The following is a 20987-nucleotide window of genomic DNA, read 5'->3' on the forward strand; positions in this document are numbered from 1 at the left end:
ACTCCGAATTCTAAAACTCCGAATTCTAATTGTGTCGTCTCTCCAGTTTATTTCTCAAAATTAAATAAATTAAATTGAATAAAAAATAAGAAAGGTATTTGTGAATCCTCAAAATTCTGATTTGTTTTTCTTACAATTGGCAAAACTAATGCTTGTGTGATTTAAATTCCATGGCGGAAACAAGCTTTCAAAATATGGAGATTGCTAAACTGGGGACAGAGGGGTAAGATGTGTCAGTAGTATCTACTGACACATCTTACCCCTCTGTCTATTTACTCACCCCCATGTCATCCAAGATGTCCATGTGTTTCTTTCTTCAGTCGAAAAGAAATGAAGGTTTTTGATGAAAACATTTCAGGATTTTTCTCCATATAATGGACTTCAGTGGGAACCAAACGATTCAAGGTCCAAAAAACAGTTTCAGTGCAAACTCTCCTGTTCAAACTCGTTCATCAAAATGGACAAATCTTTTTCCGAGTCATTTGGTTCATTCAACAAACAAAACGAACGAATTGGCTCGGAAAAAGATTTGTTCATTTTGATCGAACAACGAGTTTGAACAGGAGAGTCACAAACGCGGAGAGCATTTGAGCTTATAAAACTTAAAGTTTTTTTTTTTTTTTTAATGAGCAATCATTTCACTTGATAAGACTTGTATTCATCGTCTGGAATCGTTTAAAGCCCTTTGAACAGTTTGCACTGAAACTGTCTTTTGGACCTTGAACCGTTTGGTTCCCACAATTTCTTTTCACCTGAAGAAAGAATGACATGGACATCTTAGATGACATGGGGGTGAGTAAATTATCAGCAAGTGAACTCGAACTCGTTCATCAAAATGAGTTTCCTTCAACGAAAGAAATGAACGAATTGACTCGGAAAAAGATGTCTTTTGGACCTTGAACCGTTTGGTTCTCATTGAAGTCCATTATGGAGAAAATCCTGGAATGTTTTCATCAAAAACCTTAATTTCTTTTCACCTGAAGAAAGAAAGACATGGACATCTTGGATGACATGGGGGTGAGTAAATTATCAGCAAAAGTTTTTTGAAAAGTGAACTACTGCAGTTCATATAGGCTACCATTTATTCTTGTAAATTGTGTAAAACCATGTACGTTAATTTAGCCATTAATTATTAACCGAAACACTTCCCCACAATGATAGCTGTGCCAGTGGGGTAAAATGTTTTATCAGATGTTTAAGAAAGACGCTTCTACGACAAAGCTAGAGATGGTAAGTATTGTATCCAAAAGCAGGAAATGCTATTACAAAATGTTGAAAAAATTACATAATTAAGGACAATCAACAGTCATATACTTCATGCTCAGGGATATGATTTGATTCCAACACAAAAAAAAGGCTTATGTTGAGTACAATAGGATGTCCTTTATGGAGACAGAAGGAATTTCTCAGAGAAGTCTTGCCGTACAGTAAAATGCTGTGTAAATGTCTAGTTTTATCGTAGAATAAACTGAACCTTTACAGAACAGAATTACCCAAATTAATTTTAACTTGTAAATGAATTAGCATACCACTTAAACCCTGAATATTTCTGCTCCTAAGTTGACGAACTAGCGCATTGATTGGCTCTATCTATACCTTTTTGACTCAAAGGCCCCAATTTTCCCATTTTCTGCTTTAATTTTGACAACAATGAGGTGCATCAATTTTTGGTCCAGATCTTGTATTGACAATGCAAGAGTCCAGCACTCTGTAAAGTCTCCTCCAGCACATCCCAAAGACTTTCAGTGAATTTAAGGTCTGGACTCAGAGGAGCCAATTCATGTGTGACAATGATTCTTCATGATCCTCCCAAGCAACACACTACATCAGTTAGGTTTAGAAGAACTGTTGCCAAATATATAACATTATAGAAACATAATAATCACTGCAATGATCCAATCTTAGACTCGTAGCCCTCAATCGGGTCATGGGGTCTATACGACCCCAATCGACTTTTACTTAATAAAAAAAAGATTCCCTTCATCTCAGTGGAATAGGATTTTGTGATTTTTTATACATTATCTATCTATACACACACACACACACACACACACACAAAAACTGGGCTTGATTCGGTTGTTCTGAAGCTATCTAAAAAAATATGTTTACACTTCTGGTCTTTGGGGTCAATATGACCCCACATTGAAATGAATGGGAAATGTGAAAAAAAAACTAAATATATTTTCTTCATGTGTCAAAAAAAAAAAAAATCTGTGTAATAAATCTGAAATTTTTTACACAGAAATGAAGGCCTAGTATTAGAGCATAAATGCAATGTATCATAAAAAAATAATATTTCATATGCAAGCTAATGGTGTAGTTTGTGTGGTATATGGATACAAAAGTACTTTATATCTCCAAAAACACAGCAATGATTAGATGAGAAGTAAACTAAAAAATGATATATTATTTGTATGATTAAAAATGTATATTTTTTTGTACAATTACTCAATCAATTGTTGGGGTGGTATAGACCCCGAAGCCCAGAAGTGTAAACAGGAAACGAAGACCATTTGAAGGTTAAGCATTTGCCTATTTAAATACAAACAGTCTCCAGGATAGATGGATAGAAACAGTTTTTTTTTAGCATTATAATTAAGTTAAAATAACCCCCTTGATAGTTAGCTGAACCTGATTGAGAACCATTGACTAAAAGTAGAACTACCTGCAGATATAATGGCTGATTCAGTTTTCTTACATAACAAAATGGCAGCAGTATGAGATTAATAATAGAAACACTGGAACTCTGGCGCATCTAAATAACACTTGCTGTGCAGATGTAGATCTGTGTCGACTACAGCTTTTCTGAAGCATAAGGCTACCCCCAACACCCTTTACATCCTTGATACTAATATATTTTAAGTGCTTCAGTTAGTTCCTTAGTCTATACATCTTTCAGACTTAGACGGTCGCTTCCCCAATGCACACAAAACATCATAACAGAAGTCATTGTTGTGAAAGTATTTGAGCAACATTTAATACTTATACTTTCATGTTATTATAATCCACCATACGTAAACTCATTGTACGCAATAGTATTTTTAGTACTTTATCTTTATGCATTATCAGTCATCAATATTCATAATTTATATTCACATTTTCATCTGTATCATTATACAATGAAGTTGACCTGGAATCACTCAAAAGACAGTGAAACTGAGGAAATCAATCACATTTTCATGCCATGTTTTATCATCTCTTATGAATTGTTTCAGTCTTGACACACACACACACACACACACACACACACACACACACTCTCCAATTCCACTTGCAATCCTATCTTTATTATTTTGTAAAAGAAATAAAGAGTGATGAATCAATAAGAATAATAATTTAACATTGCAGAAAAAAACACAACCAATAAATTACTCCTTTAAACCCACATCTAGCATTGCTACAGTTACTTCTCTGTGAGAGACAGCTGTAGTATCCTTTCCAGCTCATCCTCCTCTTCCCTCCACTTCCTTTAGGGAACAAAAAGAGGAATGTTATTGGCTGATACAAATGAGAAGAAACATAACCTGTTCCAGTTTTATATTCATTTGAATAATCACGTTTATTCTCTATTACATATGAGATGATGTGGTGAGTGGAAAATCGCTCACATTAAGGCGGCCGTTTACATCTAAAAAACAGAAAACCTTTTATGCGTTTTTTTATTCATTTTGGCCTTTCATTTACACAAGCGTTTCGGGGGCTTGAAAATGCAAACTTAAATCCCCGTGAACCGGAAGTTACAAACGACTTTTCTCCAGTGTTGTGACGTATTTCAGAGAGAAACGGAATACTAAATTAGGCAAAATAGTGGGCGTGGCTTTTTTTTCCAACTAGCACCTGATTGGATCTAGAAAAATGTGTGTTTCATTCTGAAATGGAGGATGACTCAAGTTTACACACGCTGTCAATCAATGCTCGCTCGGCACTCGCAAACAACACAGCAGCAGTCAGTTGGAGGGGCGTGGTTATGGATGTTAAGGAGACACCCAAACCGTAAAGCCTACGTCATCGGGCAAGGTCCTCCAATGCAGAGGAGATGGGCATTTAAAAAATTTGATTAAAGATTACGAAGCCAAAAAATTTTTTGGTGTGGATTGACTTGCATGTATGAATTGTTCACCACAAAACGATCAATTTAGGCAAACAAAGTAAGTATGGTCAATTTTGATTTCATGGGGACTTTAAAAAGTAAAAAATAAAAAGCGGGTTTCTAAATGCTAGTTTTTGAAAACAATACCGTTATCGTCTCCGTGTAAACCTGAATTTGAAGTATACAAAACCTTGAATTTATGAAATAGGTGACGCCATGCAACATGTGTATGTGACATCGCCAACTACTGGCCTGGCATGAATAATACAGCCTTTTTAACCACTTTCGTGTATTCATGTGAATGGGATCATTTTAACAACGTTGTCGTCTGTACACAAAACTTTTCAAAATCGCCAAGGAAAAACGTTAAAGGGTTAGTTCACCCAAAAATGAAAATTCTGTCAGTAATTACTAACCCTCATGTTGTTGCAACCCCACAAGACTTTAATTAACTATTTTAACAATTTTTTTAACAACCTTTTGGGCCGGCAGGTTTCAATCACAATAGAAGCCTATGGAGGAGTGAGACAGCTCTCAGATTTAATCAAAGATGAACAAAAGTCTTACGGGGTTGGAACTACATGAGGGTAAGTAATTTTCATTTTTGGGTGAACTATCCCTTTAAGGTTTTTAGTACGTCATTGTCCACACACAATGAAAATACAAAAAACAAAACAGGGGTCTATGATGCTTTGAAACTAGGTCAACCGATAGTGTGTTTTACTGATCACGGTAAGTAGGTTGGTCCACGCTGGTCGATAAACAACTAATCAACCGATAAGTTTTTAAAATAGATACTGAAGGAAAACAAACATGGTGCTGAACTTCATTGCAAAAATAACAACAACAATGCTAATAAGTACTGAATCATGACAATATGCTGTACTTTTTAAATATAAAAATATTAATATATTAATCATACCATGATCATTCATGTTAGTTCATAGTGCATTAACTAATGTTAAGAGACAACTTTAAAAATTAAAAAATGTATTAGTAAATGTTGAAATGAACAATAGTTTTATTAACCTTAACTAATGTTGCAAACACTCAGAAAGTGTTACTATTTCATATAAATACAGTCACACTTAAAAACGGCCATCTTTAACTATCTACACACAAAGGCCATTGAAATTAAACACCTATGTAGCCTATACTGTATGTATACTCTCACTTTCTTTCCTTTTATTTTAGAAAACTTGAATGAACGAATCTTTTTTCCGAGTCATTTAGTTCATTGAATGAATTAGTTCATTTTGATGAACGAGTTCGAACAGGAGAGTCACGAACGCTCATCACAGAACAGAGCAAGGCGAGCATTGGAGTTTATAAAACTTAAACTTTGTTATTTATTTATAAAATGAGCGATCGTTTCGCTTGATAAGACCCTTATTCATCGTCTGGTGTCGTTTAAAGCCCTTTGAAGCTGCACTGAAACTCTCATTTGGACCTTGAACCGTTTGGTTCCCAATGAAGTCCATTATATGGAGAAAATGCCGGAAAGTTTTCATCAAAAACCTTAATTTCTTTTCGACTGAAGAAAGAAAGACGTGGACATCTTGGATGACATGGGGGTGAGTAAATTATCAGCAAAAGTTTTTTTTTTTTTTTTACTACTACTGTATAATGATAGCGCATCCTCCTCAGCCGCTCCAGTAATGGACTCAAGACGAAAAACTATCGGTATGGATGGAACAATGCTGGAACAATCGGTTATCTGTGTACCTTGGTCGACCACTACTTGAAACCCCCAATAGGTTTGGGAACAGACCTTATGTCTATGGATTCTGTCATTTCTGCTCCCTCATCATTCGTACAGTACCTGTCTAACTCCTCTTGTTCTCTGCATGAAAGCTCCATTGCGATGCGTAGCTGTTCATCAAAACTGGTGGCCACGGCAAACGCTCCCGGCGCTCGAGGCTCAGCCAGTGAGCTGTAACACGGGGGTGAGTTGAGGGAGGGGTCGGATGGGGATAACGGCAGGCCAGGATCTGACTCTCCACTCTCCCCTCCAACCAGTGACAAAGACAGAGATTCCTGAATCGCCCTATCAGAGACACAGTACCATTTCAGAGTAGATAAACAACTAATATGCACATCCACCCTGTTGTTGATCCACACACACTCACACACCTCTCGAGCTGAGAGTCCTCCTCATAAAGCGGAGGCTGAGAAGATGGTCGAGTGTTAGTGAGAGCCTCCCATATGGTCACCTACAGAATCACACGGGAAAAGAAAGAGAAATGAGGGAGTGGGTGGAAAGCAGTGGAGGGAATAATGAAAAGCTGATGTCTGCTAATTGTTTATTATTGACTAATCATGATTAATATTCTGGCTTCTAGAACTTAATCATGAAAAGTGTTGATTGAAAAGTGTAGCATCTATTTAGATCTGTTCCAGTTATAATTAACATGAATTTTGCAGTTTGAGCATCGCAAACATGTTTGTTGTGCACATGAATGGTTCAATTAAATTCATAACGACAAACAATGTCCTGAACAGGTTGCATCTGTGGTTGCATTCTTGGTTACAGCACAAAAAAACAAAAAAAAAACAGATGGTGGTTAAATAAATGAACCGGGAGATAATTATATCATTTGTTATGGTGGCTGGTTTATGGTAACAGCTTATTTTGGTTAAAAAAAGTTACTGTTTAGATATCTATAGTTATTAATCATGGCATGTTTTGTTTTTGCATGAACGTAACAGAAAACATAGCTAGATCATTCCAAGGTTATAGGGACATCTCACACCTGTGAAAATAGAATGAAATAAAGTACAACATCTTCACTTGGATGTTAAATGAAGAAATTGTAAAAAAAAAAAAAAAGCTAAAATATATATATATATATATATATATATATATATATTTGGCCCATAAAATATATTAGCATAAATTTGCAGCATAAAATTGCAGATAGCTGTTTGGAAAAGGCTTTGTTTCAGGAGCCTGCAATGCCTTAAAGAAGTAGTTCACTTGCTGATAATTTACTCACCCCCATGTCATCCAAGATGTCCATGTCATTCTTTCTAGGGTCGAAAAGAAATTGTGGGAACCAAACGGTTCAAGGTCCAAAAGACAGTTTCAGTACAAACTGCAAACTGTTAAAAGGGCTTTAAACGATTCCAGACGATGAATAAGGGTCTTATCAAGCGAAACGATCGCTCATTTAATAAATAAATAACAAAGTTGAAGTTTTATAAGCACAAATCTTCGCCTTGCTCTGTTCTGTGACGCACGTTTGTGACTCTCCTATTCGAACTCGTTCATCAAAATGAGTTTCCTTCAACGAACGAAACGAACGAATTGACTCGGAAAAAGATGTCTTTTGGACCTTGAACCGTTTGGTTCCCACTGAAGTCCATTATATGGAGAAAAATGCTGGAATGTTTTCATCAAAAACCTTAATTTCTTTTCGACTGAAGAAAGAAAGACATGGACATCTTGCATGACATGGGGGTGAGTAAATTATCAGCAAAAGTTTTTTCAAAAGTGAACTACACCTTTAAATGACTGTCTAGATAAAAGATCACAAGGATTGGATTCTGTAAGTTGCTGTATATATTACAATAATGTAATAATTGCAGAGCAGTATAGGTTTATGAGCAGCTTTACAGTAATTAACCTAAATCTGACTTTATTTTTGCCCCAAAAATTACATGTATTGATTATTTAACACACATAAAGTGGAAATTCAGTTCTATTTGTGGGTATTTGGATATCTCCAGTAATTGAAATATTTGATGCAAGTAAAAAAAACAATAAAAATTATTATCCAGTCATTCGTTCTCTCTCAAAAACAGAAATAACAATCTGGTTTCCAGGCAGACTGATAAAAGAGTGCACCGACTCTGAGAAGTTGAGTGTGGCCAGCCAATCAGAATAGAGCTTGCCAGATCAAGAAAGTGCAATACACATCAGATGCCTGTGGTGAGCAGGACGGCCGAGGGACGTGAGAGAAAGTCGCGAGGCCGGTGTTGCGATTGCTAATGAGCAGCACCTGCGAAGCACACCGGTCTCGCATCTCTCACGAAGGAGCGGAGCCATAAAGGGGGAGCGACGGAGTGGATGAGGGAGAGAGGAACAGGCCTGCTTTTATTTGTATTTTATATTTTATTTGGTAAGCCAGCAGTCGTCCGCGAGGGGCTGCTGGCCGGTATTTTATATTTTATTTTCGGTAGCCAGCAGTCGTCCGTGAGGGGCTGCTGGCAGGTATTTTGTTTGTTTATTTTATTTAAATAAAGTTTTATTTTATTATTATTACCCGGTTCCTGCCTCCTTCTTCCCTGAACTTTGTTACAATGCCAATACCTGGTCACTCTCTGTTCCCGCGTCCAGCAGGCTCTGCTGTATGGCGAACTGGAGTAAATTATCATCCTCATCTCTCATTGGTTCACTGCGGCCTGGTCCAAGTGTGGTGTATTCTGGGGGAGGCTCGAACACAGACGGGTCTACTTCACACTGCAGAGGAGGAGGAGTCTGACCTGAAAGCAGTGATGTGAGGGTGAATAACCAGCACAGTTACAGCCAGAGGAACTTGAAACCTGAACAGAAGAGATGCATACCAGCCTCTGTGGCTCCTTGTGGAGAGTGAACTGTCACAGAACTGACCGGCTCATCACAGCCACAAAGATTGCTGAATGTCACTCGAGCATTCAACACGTGGAAGAGAGGAATTTCTAAGAGTAAAGATATGATTAAAGTCAATTTAAGTGCCCTGTTATGCTATTTTACAGGTTTCTAACTTTGTTTTGGAGGTCAAAAAACACTTTCATTTTCTCATATTATACAGTGTAGCATCACCTCTTTTCTCACAGTGTCTGAAATGGTTCGATAAAGCATTCAGTCTCTCTAAACCCCTTTATTTCAGTCTGTTGTGATTGGTCTACTCTGCTCTAATTGGTCAGATGGCCCAGTCTGTTTTGATTAGTCTACACAACTACAGTATTTGAAGGTGAATGCAAACTTTGTTTGCGGGCAGCCAATGAAGACAGTTGGCTGGTATTATACAGATGAATAATTCGAAAAGTAAGAAAGACGTTTCAAGCTGGTCAAAATCGCTTCTTTCTTTTAAGAGACAATAACTTTTACATTCACAAACAGCTATTTTCAAACAGGCACTTTCAATTTGCATTGGCAACCATTTTTGGTGTGTTTCTGAGTAACACGGGATAGTCTTTTGAGAAAATATTTTAAATAAGATATCAAATAAAAATGTATTGTGCAGATGAAAAGTTAATGACAATAAGACAAAGAACATGGATTAAGAAATCATGTGGAAATGGTAAATCAACAAGATGTGTCTCTTCTTCTCACCTATCTTTACAGGAAAGCCAGGTGGTAGGCGTAGGGTGATGAAATCCCGCAGCTTGGCAAAGTGGGCGTTAGATATGGCCATGAGGTCAATGATGGGCGTCACCTGCTCAGCCAGCGAGAGAGGATGAGCTTCACTCAACCACAGAGTGGCTTTAAACCTGAGAGAGAAAGACAAACCACATATTCAAAATTCCCACACAAACACTGTTCAGTCATGGCACTTTGGAGGTACCTCTGCACTTTGCTTGTAAGCTCGATGGGCCGCCCAATATCTCTGCCGTTCAGATTAAACTCTGCATCGAAGTACTCCTCTGCTGTGATAGCTGTTGGGTTATGGGGACTGGCGCACTGAGAAACCTGACTCTACAAACACAATATACAAACGAATCAGTGTTCACAAGTTCGGGGCTGGTACACATTTTTTTATGTTTTTCAAATGTCTCTTTTGCTCACCTGTATTTATTTGATGAAAAATATACGTATAAATACGTTTTATATTGTAATATATGTTAAAATGTATTTTTTTTTTCCTGTGATCAAAGCTGAATTTTCAGTACCATTACTCCGGTCTTTAGCATCACATGATCCTTCAGAAATCACTCTAATATGATGATTTGATGATCAAGAAAGCTTTCTTATTATTATCAATGTTAAAAACAGTTTTGTGGCACATTTTTCAAGATTCTTTTATGTTTTTAAAGAATAGCATCTGCTTAAAATAGAAATCTTATGTAATATTATAAATGTTTTTACCTTTGATTTGTTTATACATCCTTGCTGAATAAAATATTTTTTTTAATTAATTTCTTCTTATTTTTTAATCGCACTAACCTAGTTTATATGTTTATTGGGGTTTTTTATATGTTTGTGGTTATTTTTTAATGATTATTTAAAACAAATAAATAGAAAAGAAAAAAAGGGAGGAAGAACATCACAAGTCAAACATACAAGCGAAACGCATAAATTATTTTTTATTTTTATTATTTTGTAAATTTAATTCCTAAATGTATTATGACTTTATATCTTTAAATACTCTATATTTGAGAGTATTTTTAAAACAAAAATTAAAATAATAGTTAATAAAAATGTAAACATTGAAAATGATATGCAAGTGACCACTGATCACACTCACCCCAGTGCTAGAGACGTGCTGCTCAGCAATACCGAGGAACGACTGTAGAGGAGTTCTAGATCCTGAAAGCACAGAGAAGGCCAGGAGTGTGCAGAAGGTGACCGTACAGAAGTCTCAAGACTGTATATGTATTAGTTAAATGAACTGTCAGCAGCATTTTTCTGTCTGTATGGGTTTATGTACCTTTACTCCTACACTTGTCCTGATCAGAAAGGTGTTCAGTCCGAGAACGCGTCACTAACTCCACATTACAGGCACTGTAAACCTACAATTTTATCATTATAAAAAGCGATTAGGGAGCCCATTAAGTCCCGGTGCACAGGTGTTTTCAGCAGGACTCAGAGTTAAAGGTGCAGTAAGCAATTTCTAAAAAAACGCCATTGGAAATTTAAATCAACACCTAAACAAAACATTTTTGCTAGATTTTTGTGTATTTGCTAGATGTCTGCTCTGTGTGTGGAAAGGAACAAAAGCTGTCACTGGGGCTGTACCTTTTCAAAAGGTAAACTTTGTCCATTTTAGGTGCTAATATGTAACAGTAAGGTACCAATATGCAGCCTTTAGGTACAAAAGTGTATCTTTTGAAAAGGTACAGCCCCAGTGACAGCTTTTGTACCTTTTTATCTGAGAGTGTGTGCTGAACAAAAATATTGTGTTTGTACATTTTCCTGTCTGTATGAACAGGATAAATAAAAAAACGGATCAATCCACAGAAGACAACAACACACTTGAGAGATTGAGCAAAAGGGAGATTTGGATAAAGACTGTAGAAAGAGAGATGATGGAGACATTACAACAACAACAAAAAATCTATAGATGAAGGGTTACAATCAGGCAATAGTTTTAAAACCCGTGTTAATATTAGAAAAGCTTTCCAGCGCTGGAGAGACTGAAGCGGGAAGGCTTGAAAACGGACACAGAGGTTGCTGCTATATACGCGAGTAACCTTGGTTTTTGCTAAGTTTTCATAGCAACTATGATATGCTGTTGTTGGTGTTGAATCACAGCTGATTCATCCATCAAGCTGAAGGTTGCATAGCGTGTTGTTTGTTATTTGAGGGGCGGAGCAATAAAGGGAAGGGTGTCAATTTCAAATATGTTTCTCAGAAATCACTTACTGCACATTTAAATTAAAGTGCTTAAAGTAAAAACTAGACCCACCTTTGATTCATATCCACTTACAGCCTCTGTCTTCTCTGAGCGCCATCCCCAAATCCCAGACTTATTTCTACAGTACAGGACAGAGAATTGGGTAAGAATTCCTTACAGTAATTAAAGGAGTAGTTCAGGAGTAGTACTTTTGCTGATAATTTATTCACCCCCATGACATCCAAGATATCCATGTCTTTCTTTCTTCAGTCGAAAAGAAATTAAGGTTTTTGATGAAAACATTCCAGGATTTTCTCCATATAATGGACTTCAATGGAAACCAAACGGTTCAAGGTCCAAAAGACAGTTTCAGTGCAAACTGCTCAAAGGGCTTTAAACGGTTCCAGACGATGAATAAGGGTCTTATCAAGTGAAACGATCGCTCATAACAAAAGTTTAAGTTTTATAAACTCTAATGCTCGCCTTGCTCTGATCTGTGCGCGTTTGTGACTCTCCTGTTCGAACTCGTTCATCAAAATGAACGAATCTTTTCCCGAGTCAACTCGTTCATTTTGTTCATTGAATGAACCAAATGACTCGAAAAAGATTCATTCATTTTGATGAACGAGTTCGAACAGGAGAGTCACGAACGCGCATCACAGATCAGAGCAAGGCGAGCATTAGAGTTTATAAAACTTAAACTTTGTTATTTATTTTTATTTTATTTAAATGAGCGATTGTTTCCCTTGATAAGACCCTTATTCATCGTCTGAATTCGTTTAAAGCCCTTTGAGCAGTTTGCACTGAAACTGTCTTTTGGACCTTGAACCATTTGGTTCCCATTGAAGTCCATTATATGGAGAAAAATGCTGGAAAGTTTTCATCAAAAACCTTAATTTCTTTTTGACTGAAGAAAGAAAGACATGGACATCTTGGATGACATGGGGGTGAGTAAATTATCAGCAAAAGTTTTTTTTTTTTAAAGTGTACTCTTTTAATATCTGTGGGAATAGTCTTCCTGTACCTCTCAAAGGCAACGTTGCGTGTGTTGAGATGAGTGGACACTATAGGAGAGGTGAGTCTCTGGGCCGTGTTCTCCTGTGAGGGCATCATGGCGGCGAGCAGCGAGGGAGCGTCGCGGGGAGACAGAGACAGTGGTTCTGTGTACACCACCTGCTTCTCGTGGTCCACCTCCATCACCATTGCCCCACTCTCTGCAAAATACACAAGCCACCTCAGACCCACGAAGAGACCATTACGCTTTGCTACATTTTCACCTTTCTTTGTGTGTAATGTTGCTGTTTGAGAATGAAAAAGGTCTGCAAATTTACAAAGTCAATCCAAAGGGAGTTAGTCTCTATATCAGTGCGCACTGTTTCTGAACGCCTCCATTGTGGTCTTGAGTTTACTTTTAGGAATGAACACGACGTCACTATATTCCTCATTTAAATAATTCCAGCTCAAGGCACATGCAAAATAAAAGTGTGAGGCCTGGTTGAGTTGAGTTAGTACTGTTAAAACCCATGGTTATGGTAAGAGGAGTGAGAGTTCTTAAACACACTTGAAGCGGCTGACCAATCACAACACACTGATCCAGCCGACCAATCAGAGCACATAGCGCTTTTCAGAAGGAGGGGCTTCACAGAGACAACAACTAAACAGTGTTACTAGAGACAGGGAAGAGAGGTGTTGCAACAGTGTAAAATATGTGAAAATAATGTGTTTTTTTAAAACATTCAGCCTATTCTAGTAAACCCCAAAAACAAAAAAACTTACATATGATAATATGGCCTCTTTAAACACTCACCTCCGCCTTTAAAGATGTAGCTGCGTCGGCCCTTGAGCCAGGTCATGTGCTCAAAGCCCAACAAAGTGGTGTCGACCCGCAAACATGAACCGCTTTTCCATACACGATACACATCGCTTGGACAAACTTTCGACACTAGAGGAACTGAGCAATTGACAGAGAATGACAACTGACCGTTGATCACAGGAGCAAAAGGAACTGAAACGGTTAAAGTTGCCATCTAGGACAGTAGTGATCTACAGGGAAAGCGAACGAGTTTGTGGGTCTTTCCCAACATTTCAGCTCTTCAACTTACCCCAGCTAGTAAATTCCCATTTCATCTCCACATAGAAGTCGCGTGCCTGCAGGAAAAGACAACAAGCTGGAGTGCTTTCCGAGAGAGGACGCTGATTCAAAACAACGTTGTACCTGATCGGTTTATAAGTCAATTTCATTTACACTGTTTCAAAGCAGCTTTACAGAAAATCATGTTAACGATTATAGTATGTTAATGCCTTATCGCATTTAGCAGATTAGAACTGGGTGATAATACCGTTACATTTTGCAACAATACAAGCAATCAAGCAGATTCGATTTGTGACACAGTATATGTTGCTTTTCGTGGTTTGTACTGTATGTGTGCGGATAAACTTGGATACGATATACACACATATCCAACTTTAAATATTGAGCTGGGTTTGCAATATAAACAATCCTGAAGCTGCAATTTGCAAGAAAGGTTGGATTTACTTTTAGTAGTTGTATAATTAATGGCTCGTTTCCACTGAGCGGTACGGTACGCAATTATTTGCGAGAATTGGGATCATTCTCCTGAGTCGGACTTTGCGTAGGCTACTTGGTATTGAGAAACGCCTAATGCCAGCGCTTGTCTCTTGTGACGAACATGCCGAGAAGCAAGAACAAGATCTGCTGTATGTCATTCATTGTTGTTTACTATGTCGCTTGCTTTCTTCTTCGCAAAAATGACGTCGATTGCTTCTTTCAGGCAAACACCACGCCTATAGAGTCAGGGTACTTTTGGCAGTGGAAACGCACAATAGTATCCAGCTGCAGACCCGCAGCACACCAGTTTCAGAACCCCAACGCCAGAACCGGAAGTAAGGGGCGGAGTTACGTTCTAACCAACACCAGAGCCCCAGAGCCGGGGTCGTAAGCGAGGGGCGGAGCTTAGGTTCGAAACTTAATAACGCCATCTAACGTAATTTGGAGGGTATTTTACACATGAAACAGCTTTTATTGAACGTAAAACGTCCTTCTCTCTACGTATGTTATGATGCTATACATTAAAGTACAATAAGCATTTTAAAACATTGATTTTGTGTAATATAATTGTATATAGTTTCAGTTATCCGTTTCATTGTATTACGAGTTACTTCCTGATCATGAAGGTGAAAAAATAATACTTTAAACTAATGGGCATTTTAAAGCATAACAATTTAATCATTTTAGCCAAGCAGTTTATACATTTATGAAGGTACAACCTTTGTTTTTTTGGTTTTTATGAAGGAGTTAACTTTGTATAATAAAGCTTTGAAAGAAATAAAACAAGACAAGCATTGGAGGTTTTCAAAATTATACACAATTCACAAACTGATTAGACATCTGTGATGTTCTATTTATTTATTTATTTATTGTGTTTACAAAAATCTTAAATTGTTTTGACATTGAAGATGTATTTGTAAGATGATTTTTATTGTTTATTAAAAAAAATGCGTGGGTATTTTTTTATAAAATATACTTTATTTCAAAATAACGTGTGCAGCATGCATTTTTTCGTGTGAAATAATAATGTCAAAATCTAAAAAAGAGAGAGAAAATTCGGCATTGTTTTAAAACTAAACAATAAGTACGTATACAAAATGACCAATACAACCCTAGCAGGCCTGTTTTACCACAACAATCTTTAACTTACAATGTATGAAATGAGGAACTCACTCTCAGGCCCATTTTGTCCTTACATTCTTGCTAAAATAACTAATGCAATAACAATAATTGCGCCCCTCCCTCACTTCCGGTTCTAGCGCTGGGGTTCTGAAACTGGTGGTGCTGCGGGTCTGCAGCTGGATATATCTCGAAACGCAAGCCGGATCATGGTTTAGCGACCCGACCCGTACTGTACTGTACCGTACGCTCAGTGGAAACAAGTCATAATTCGTTACTTGGAGTTCTAGAGATGCACCGATTGTGACTGCAGGTGACCGGAATCGGCCGATTGTCACGTGATCGGCCATGATCAGCGACCGGCCAGTCAGTCTGACATATGGCGTTTTTATGCCGGTCAAATGCACTCAGGCGCCGCGTGATTAACATCGCGCAACATCAGTACCACATGTGCACACCGAACGCACATGTAGGAAACCTCGTGAATTGCGGCCGTTTCACGCACCACAAACGTGAGCAGCGCGTAGTATTTCCGGCGTGCATGTTAATCAATGAGCGCATTCACACCGGGAGCGGGAGCAGCGGTGAAGCACGGGTTTCAGCGCAGAGTCTATTTTTGCTGCGCTGCTCACGCTCAATTAAAGTGAAAGCACACTTTTGATGGACAAAATAAATATGATTTCACACAAAAGTGCCCAAAATGCAATGAGTTTGCATGTCTGGTGTGTTTTTAACTAGGGCTGTGACAGGATTAATCGCGATTAATCACATCCAAAATAAAAGTTTGTGTTTACATAATAGTACATGTGAACTGTGTATAATTATTTTGTAAATAGAGATAAACACACATACATGTATATATTTAAGAAATATACTGTATATATAAAATATTTATGTATAGTACAAATTATATATATATATATATATATATATATATATATATATATATATATATATATATATATACACAGTATATATAAGCAAATATTTCTTAAAGGGATACTCCACTTTTTTTGGGAAATAGGCTCATTTTACCTCTCCCCCAGAGTTAAACAGTTGAGTTTTACCATTTTCGAATGTATTCAGCCATTTATATTTAGACGAATATCAGTAACCAGACAGTTTCTGGTCTCATTGACTACCATGGTATATTTTTTTCCTACTATGGAAGTCAATGAGACCAGAAACTGTCTAGTTACTGATATTCTTCTAAATATAAAAAAATCTGCTGAATACATTCGAGTGGGGGAGTGGTAAAATGAGCCAATTTCCAAAAAAAGTGGAGTATCCCTTTAAATATATACATGTGTGTGTGTGTGTGTATTTATATATACAAAATAATTATACACAGTCCACACACATGTATTATGTAAACACAAACTTTTATTTTGGATGCGATTAATCGCGATTAATCCTGTCACAGCCCTAGTTTTAACAAAAACGTATACTTCTGAAAAGGAAATGAATTTTCTTTTTGAAACGAACACATTTTTAGCTGGATTTTGGATGTGAAAAGAAGGAAATGGTTCTTCCTTAACATTGCACTTTAGATGTGTGTGAATTTCCCACACCAGGAGTCATTTATATAGTCCTATAGCGATTACAGTTCAAAAATATTCTATGCAAAATGTAAAATGTTCTTCTAAAGAAAAGAGAGAAAATAAATATTTGTGTGTGCTGTAAAGTGGTAAGAAAAAATGAAAAAACGGAATCGGCCTAGAAAATTGTAATGGGTGCATCTCTAGGTATTATTACTTTGTTCTTTGTTCATTCAGGCTGTGTGTGTGCATGTGCATCACCTGTCTGAGTTTGCTGAGAAGCTCAGGAATGCCAGCCAGTCTCTCGGTGGCTCTTCTGAAGTCTCTGTACTGAAGGACCAGCTGCACCAGCTCGGGGTCGCCAGTGCTCACTGCTTCCTGCAACACTGCACACAGAATTCAACACACCCGTCAGGTATACTAAAGATGCATATGGTGGGAAAAATTGTAGGAAAAGCTCATTTAAAATACACTTTTTATTTTAATTTTAAGTATTTTAAGTCAACTTTTAAAAGACCGGTATTATTTTGTTTTTGTCCCTTCTGAGGAATAAAAAGATATTCTCCAGAATGAGACGGCAGCTCTTTTCCATATAATGGAAATGAATAGGAATTACGATTGGCATTATAGGCAGCGGCACAGACCCGAATTAAAAACTATTTTAAGACACCTACACTGCACTGAAGGCTATTTGCTATTTGGCACATGATCTTGCAGTTGCTTGCTTTATTTTATTATTGTTTTTTATTATTATTATTACAGTATAATTTTTTTTTTAATTATATTTCATTTTCCTTTATTTTTCCAGGTTAAAAACTGATTGAGATATCACATTACCAACCACACAATCTGAAATCACAAAAATAATTTGTCAAGTGATAAAATAGTCTTTTATAAAAAATAAAAATAATAAACTACAACCTTAAATTAATTTATGATGGAAGCATGGACAACTTTAAATATCTTGTAGATTATTTCAAGCAACGAACAGAAGGATTATACTTAAAATCTTTTTTTTTTTTCCAAGCTTCCAAGATTTAACAGGTTATTTAAGCAAAGATTAGAGTGTACATTAGAAGTGGAGAAACTGAGAGACAAATAAGGAGTTATTATATAAAACCACTGCTGGATTTGAATTAAACTTTACCGAATTTAAACTTCTCTGCATAACCAGCGTCGGTAACTCGGCCTTGGGTTAACAAACAATGATGTGCTTGACAACAACAACCAGTTATTGGTTTGATATAATATATATATATATATATATATATATATATATATATATGTATATATATATATAAAATAATAAATCAAAAGCAAAATATGTAAAAAAAAAAATTAAATAAAAAATAAATAAATAAAACTATAAAATAGCAAAGTAGCTAATGAGTGCTCCTCTGGCGCCATCTACTGGTTATAGTGGTAATTTCACGTCATTTAAATGTTAAGTGTTTGTTTTCCACCAGGTGACAGGAATCCTCCTCTAAACCATGGCACATTTTCAACGTCTCCATGAATGAAAATTATAAATGTCGATCTTCTTTGAATTTAATTTTACTGCAAAAATGTAGTTAAAAATAACACTGTTTTAAGGGACTATGTGTAACTTTTTATGTAATTTATTATTTAAAATCAACATTTTTGTTCATAAATATGTCCTCAATGGTGTACAAATACCTCTGCCAATTATCTGACTTATCCTCGTGAATTAAGAATTTATTATCTTTATATACATGGGACGGGTAAGTCCACGGAGACTTCCATGTCATTCCGCCATCTTGAAAAACTATAATAGCAGAGAGGGACATGAAGTACTAGGCCAACGCGATTCCACAACGAATTTTCGTTTAGAGCCAGCATGACGTGAACGCAGAAGTCGCTAGAAAAGTCCAAAAATAGATCGTAAAGATAACGTGACCGGAGATAACAAAAAACAAGAGTTAATATTGGGTTAATATCTTTTTCCAGGTGATAGAGCTAATGCAGGAGAAAGAGTTCAAAAAAAGACTTTCTTCTCGACAGGTAAATCAATGTTACAGTCTGAATTACAAGCTTTTTTTCCATTGTTTGGTTGTGTAGGCCTACTTTATTATAGACAGATGAACATTAATAGTTAAAAGTTGACGTAGGCTACTTCATAAAATATAACTAATAAAATATAGGCTTAACTACTTATTACAATAGTTCATGTTTTTCAGTCAGTAATTCATACTGTAATATTAGTTCATTCGTTGTGTCAGGTTGCTGTTTGTTTGGAATAAACCTGTTCAGCTGAAGGAACACTCGACGAAGTGCTAAAACTACCATAGCTTTTTGGTACATAATAGTTACCGTAGATGCAACGTGCATTTCAAAAACAAGGGCTAGAGAGCACAATTCATCTGAATGCATAAAACATTTTCACCGCTAGATGGCAGCAATTCCTACACATAGTCCCTTTAAAACATTACATGTTGTACAAAATATAGATTTAAAACATAATATATTGCAAATCTAGACACAATTAATGAATACTAGTTTAGTTAGAAATTAATTAAATATTCAGGAATTGACTTGATACTGTAGGCCTATTATTCATGCCTACCCACCTGGTATACAAACTGTACAATTTTTATTATTTATTTATTTTTTTTATCATACCCATTGCTAATATATTTAAATCCTAATGGTCCCTGTTAGTGGTTAAAGTACTTGATGAAAGGGTTGATGTACCTGTCCAGCCCTGTGTGCTGCTGTGTGTGGGATCGGCGTTGTGTCTCAACAAGACGCGCGTGGACTCCAGGTGCCCGAGACACACTGACAGCTCGAGCGGCGTGCGCCCGCGCGCATCCAGCCGCTGCATCTCATGCTGCAACACACACACATACAATAATAATACAAAAATATTAACAGAGGGGAAAGCCCATGATTTCAAATAATACATAATTTAAACTACTCCATGCACCTGCTTTTCCTGAAGCTCTCGGTCCAGTTCTTGATATTGATTGTTCCACACCAGATAATGTAAAGGAAACGCCTCTTCAGCCATTTCAGTGATGTTGGACTTAAGTTTTCAATATTTTATTTTAAGTTGTAAAATTGTATTTATTTATTTTTGATCGCCGAATAGGCTTTAACAAATGTTTGTTGGTCAGCGGCCACCTTTGCATCGAACGTCAACAGTTAAAAAACACAAGCGTTTGTTTCATTTACTGCGATGTGTCGTTTAATCTGCTCTGTGAATTAATTCCCTCAGCTCCCTCAGAGTCTCATTTACACTCTTTACCGGACTGATTCGTGTGTTATTTTGCTGTAAATCCCTCCGTTTGCTGAAAATATCCCCTGACAGTTGAGCAAACAGCTGCTTAGCTAGCGAAGCTAAGTCAAAATATATCTGCGAGTCTTCATAAAATATCCCCTTCAAGGCTAAAATAATTGCAAATTGATCGGTCAAAATAAGCGGCGTTCCGTTAAATGAGGTAAAATGAAGAGCATTGGTGAGTCGGGGGTTTATTTGGAGTAAAGCATCCTTGAGTTAGCAGATAGCTTCCCATCACCATCATCCTCATCAGGCTAGTGCTGGTTGAGCTCGCTGACACATGATTTTCTCACTGTCCACCGATGGAGAAAATGACTTGTTTCCATTATTTTCCTGTCGGGCTGTAATGACCTGGTGGGGAAATGTAGATAAACCAGCGCAGACAGCAAGCGGAGGCCTAATTTCCACCCATGTCCATGTGAAAAATGCATCGGATGCAGGCTTGGTTGTGCTGATACCCTCCTCATGCGCCTTGTTTCAGCATGGAGACTCATCTGAGATCAGACAGCAGCATGTGCAGAATATATAAACTCACCTGTAATCAGATGACATCACATGCTGAATATTAAACTGATCAGAAATCAGACTGCATCATTCATGACCACAGTCAATAAACTCGTCTGAGATGAGCCAGGAGGACCATGTACACACTTTTTTTTTTTTTAACCAGACCACAAATTCAGCTCAAGGTGTGGTCTGATTATCTCAGATTCACTTATATGAAAACAAATAACATCAGATGGATGTATGGATTTGGTAAATTCATCAGACAGCACCTTAAACTGAATTTAAACTCAGAAAGCTTCTTGATTTGAATTAATAAACTTGCTGGAGA

General features: G+C 37.0%; 1 protein-coding gene across 1 annotated transcript; it reads right to left on the bottom strand.

Annotated features, from left to right (window-relative positions):
* Window positions 1-2953: 2953 nt before the first annotated feature.
* ankrd13d (ankyrin repeat domain 13D) lies at window positions 2954-20752 on the bottom strand. Its single transcript, XM_039649186.2, has 16 exons — window positions 19799-20752; window positions 19567-19702; window positions 17116-17240; window positions 13731-13776; window positions 13436-13579; window positions 12653-12842; window positions 11701-11767; window positions 10723-10804; window positions 10540-10601; window positions 9640-9770; window positions 9408-9565; window positions 8657-8770; window positions 8403-8575; window positions 6224-6303; window positions 5913-6137; window positions 2954-3467 (listed from the first exon to the last, which is right to left on the bottom strand). Exons 1-16 carry the CDS (start codon window positions 19880-19882, stop codon window positions 3404-3406), a joined length of 1881 nt encoding a protein of 626 aa, XP_039505120.2. The 5' UTR covers window positions 19883-20752; the 3' UTR covers window positions 2954-3403.
* Window positions 20753-20987: the final 235 nt, after the last annotated feature.

This window comes from Pimephales promelas, chromosome 9, assembly GCF_988280905.1.
Source record: "Pimephales promelas chromosome 9, fPimPro1.hap1.1, whole genome shotgun sequence".
Taxonomy (NCBI): Eukaryota; Metazoa; Chordata; class Actinopteri; order Cypriniformes; family Leuciscidae; genus Pimephales; species Pimephales promelas.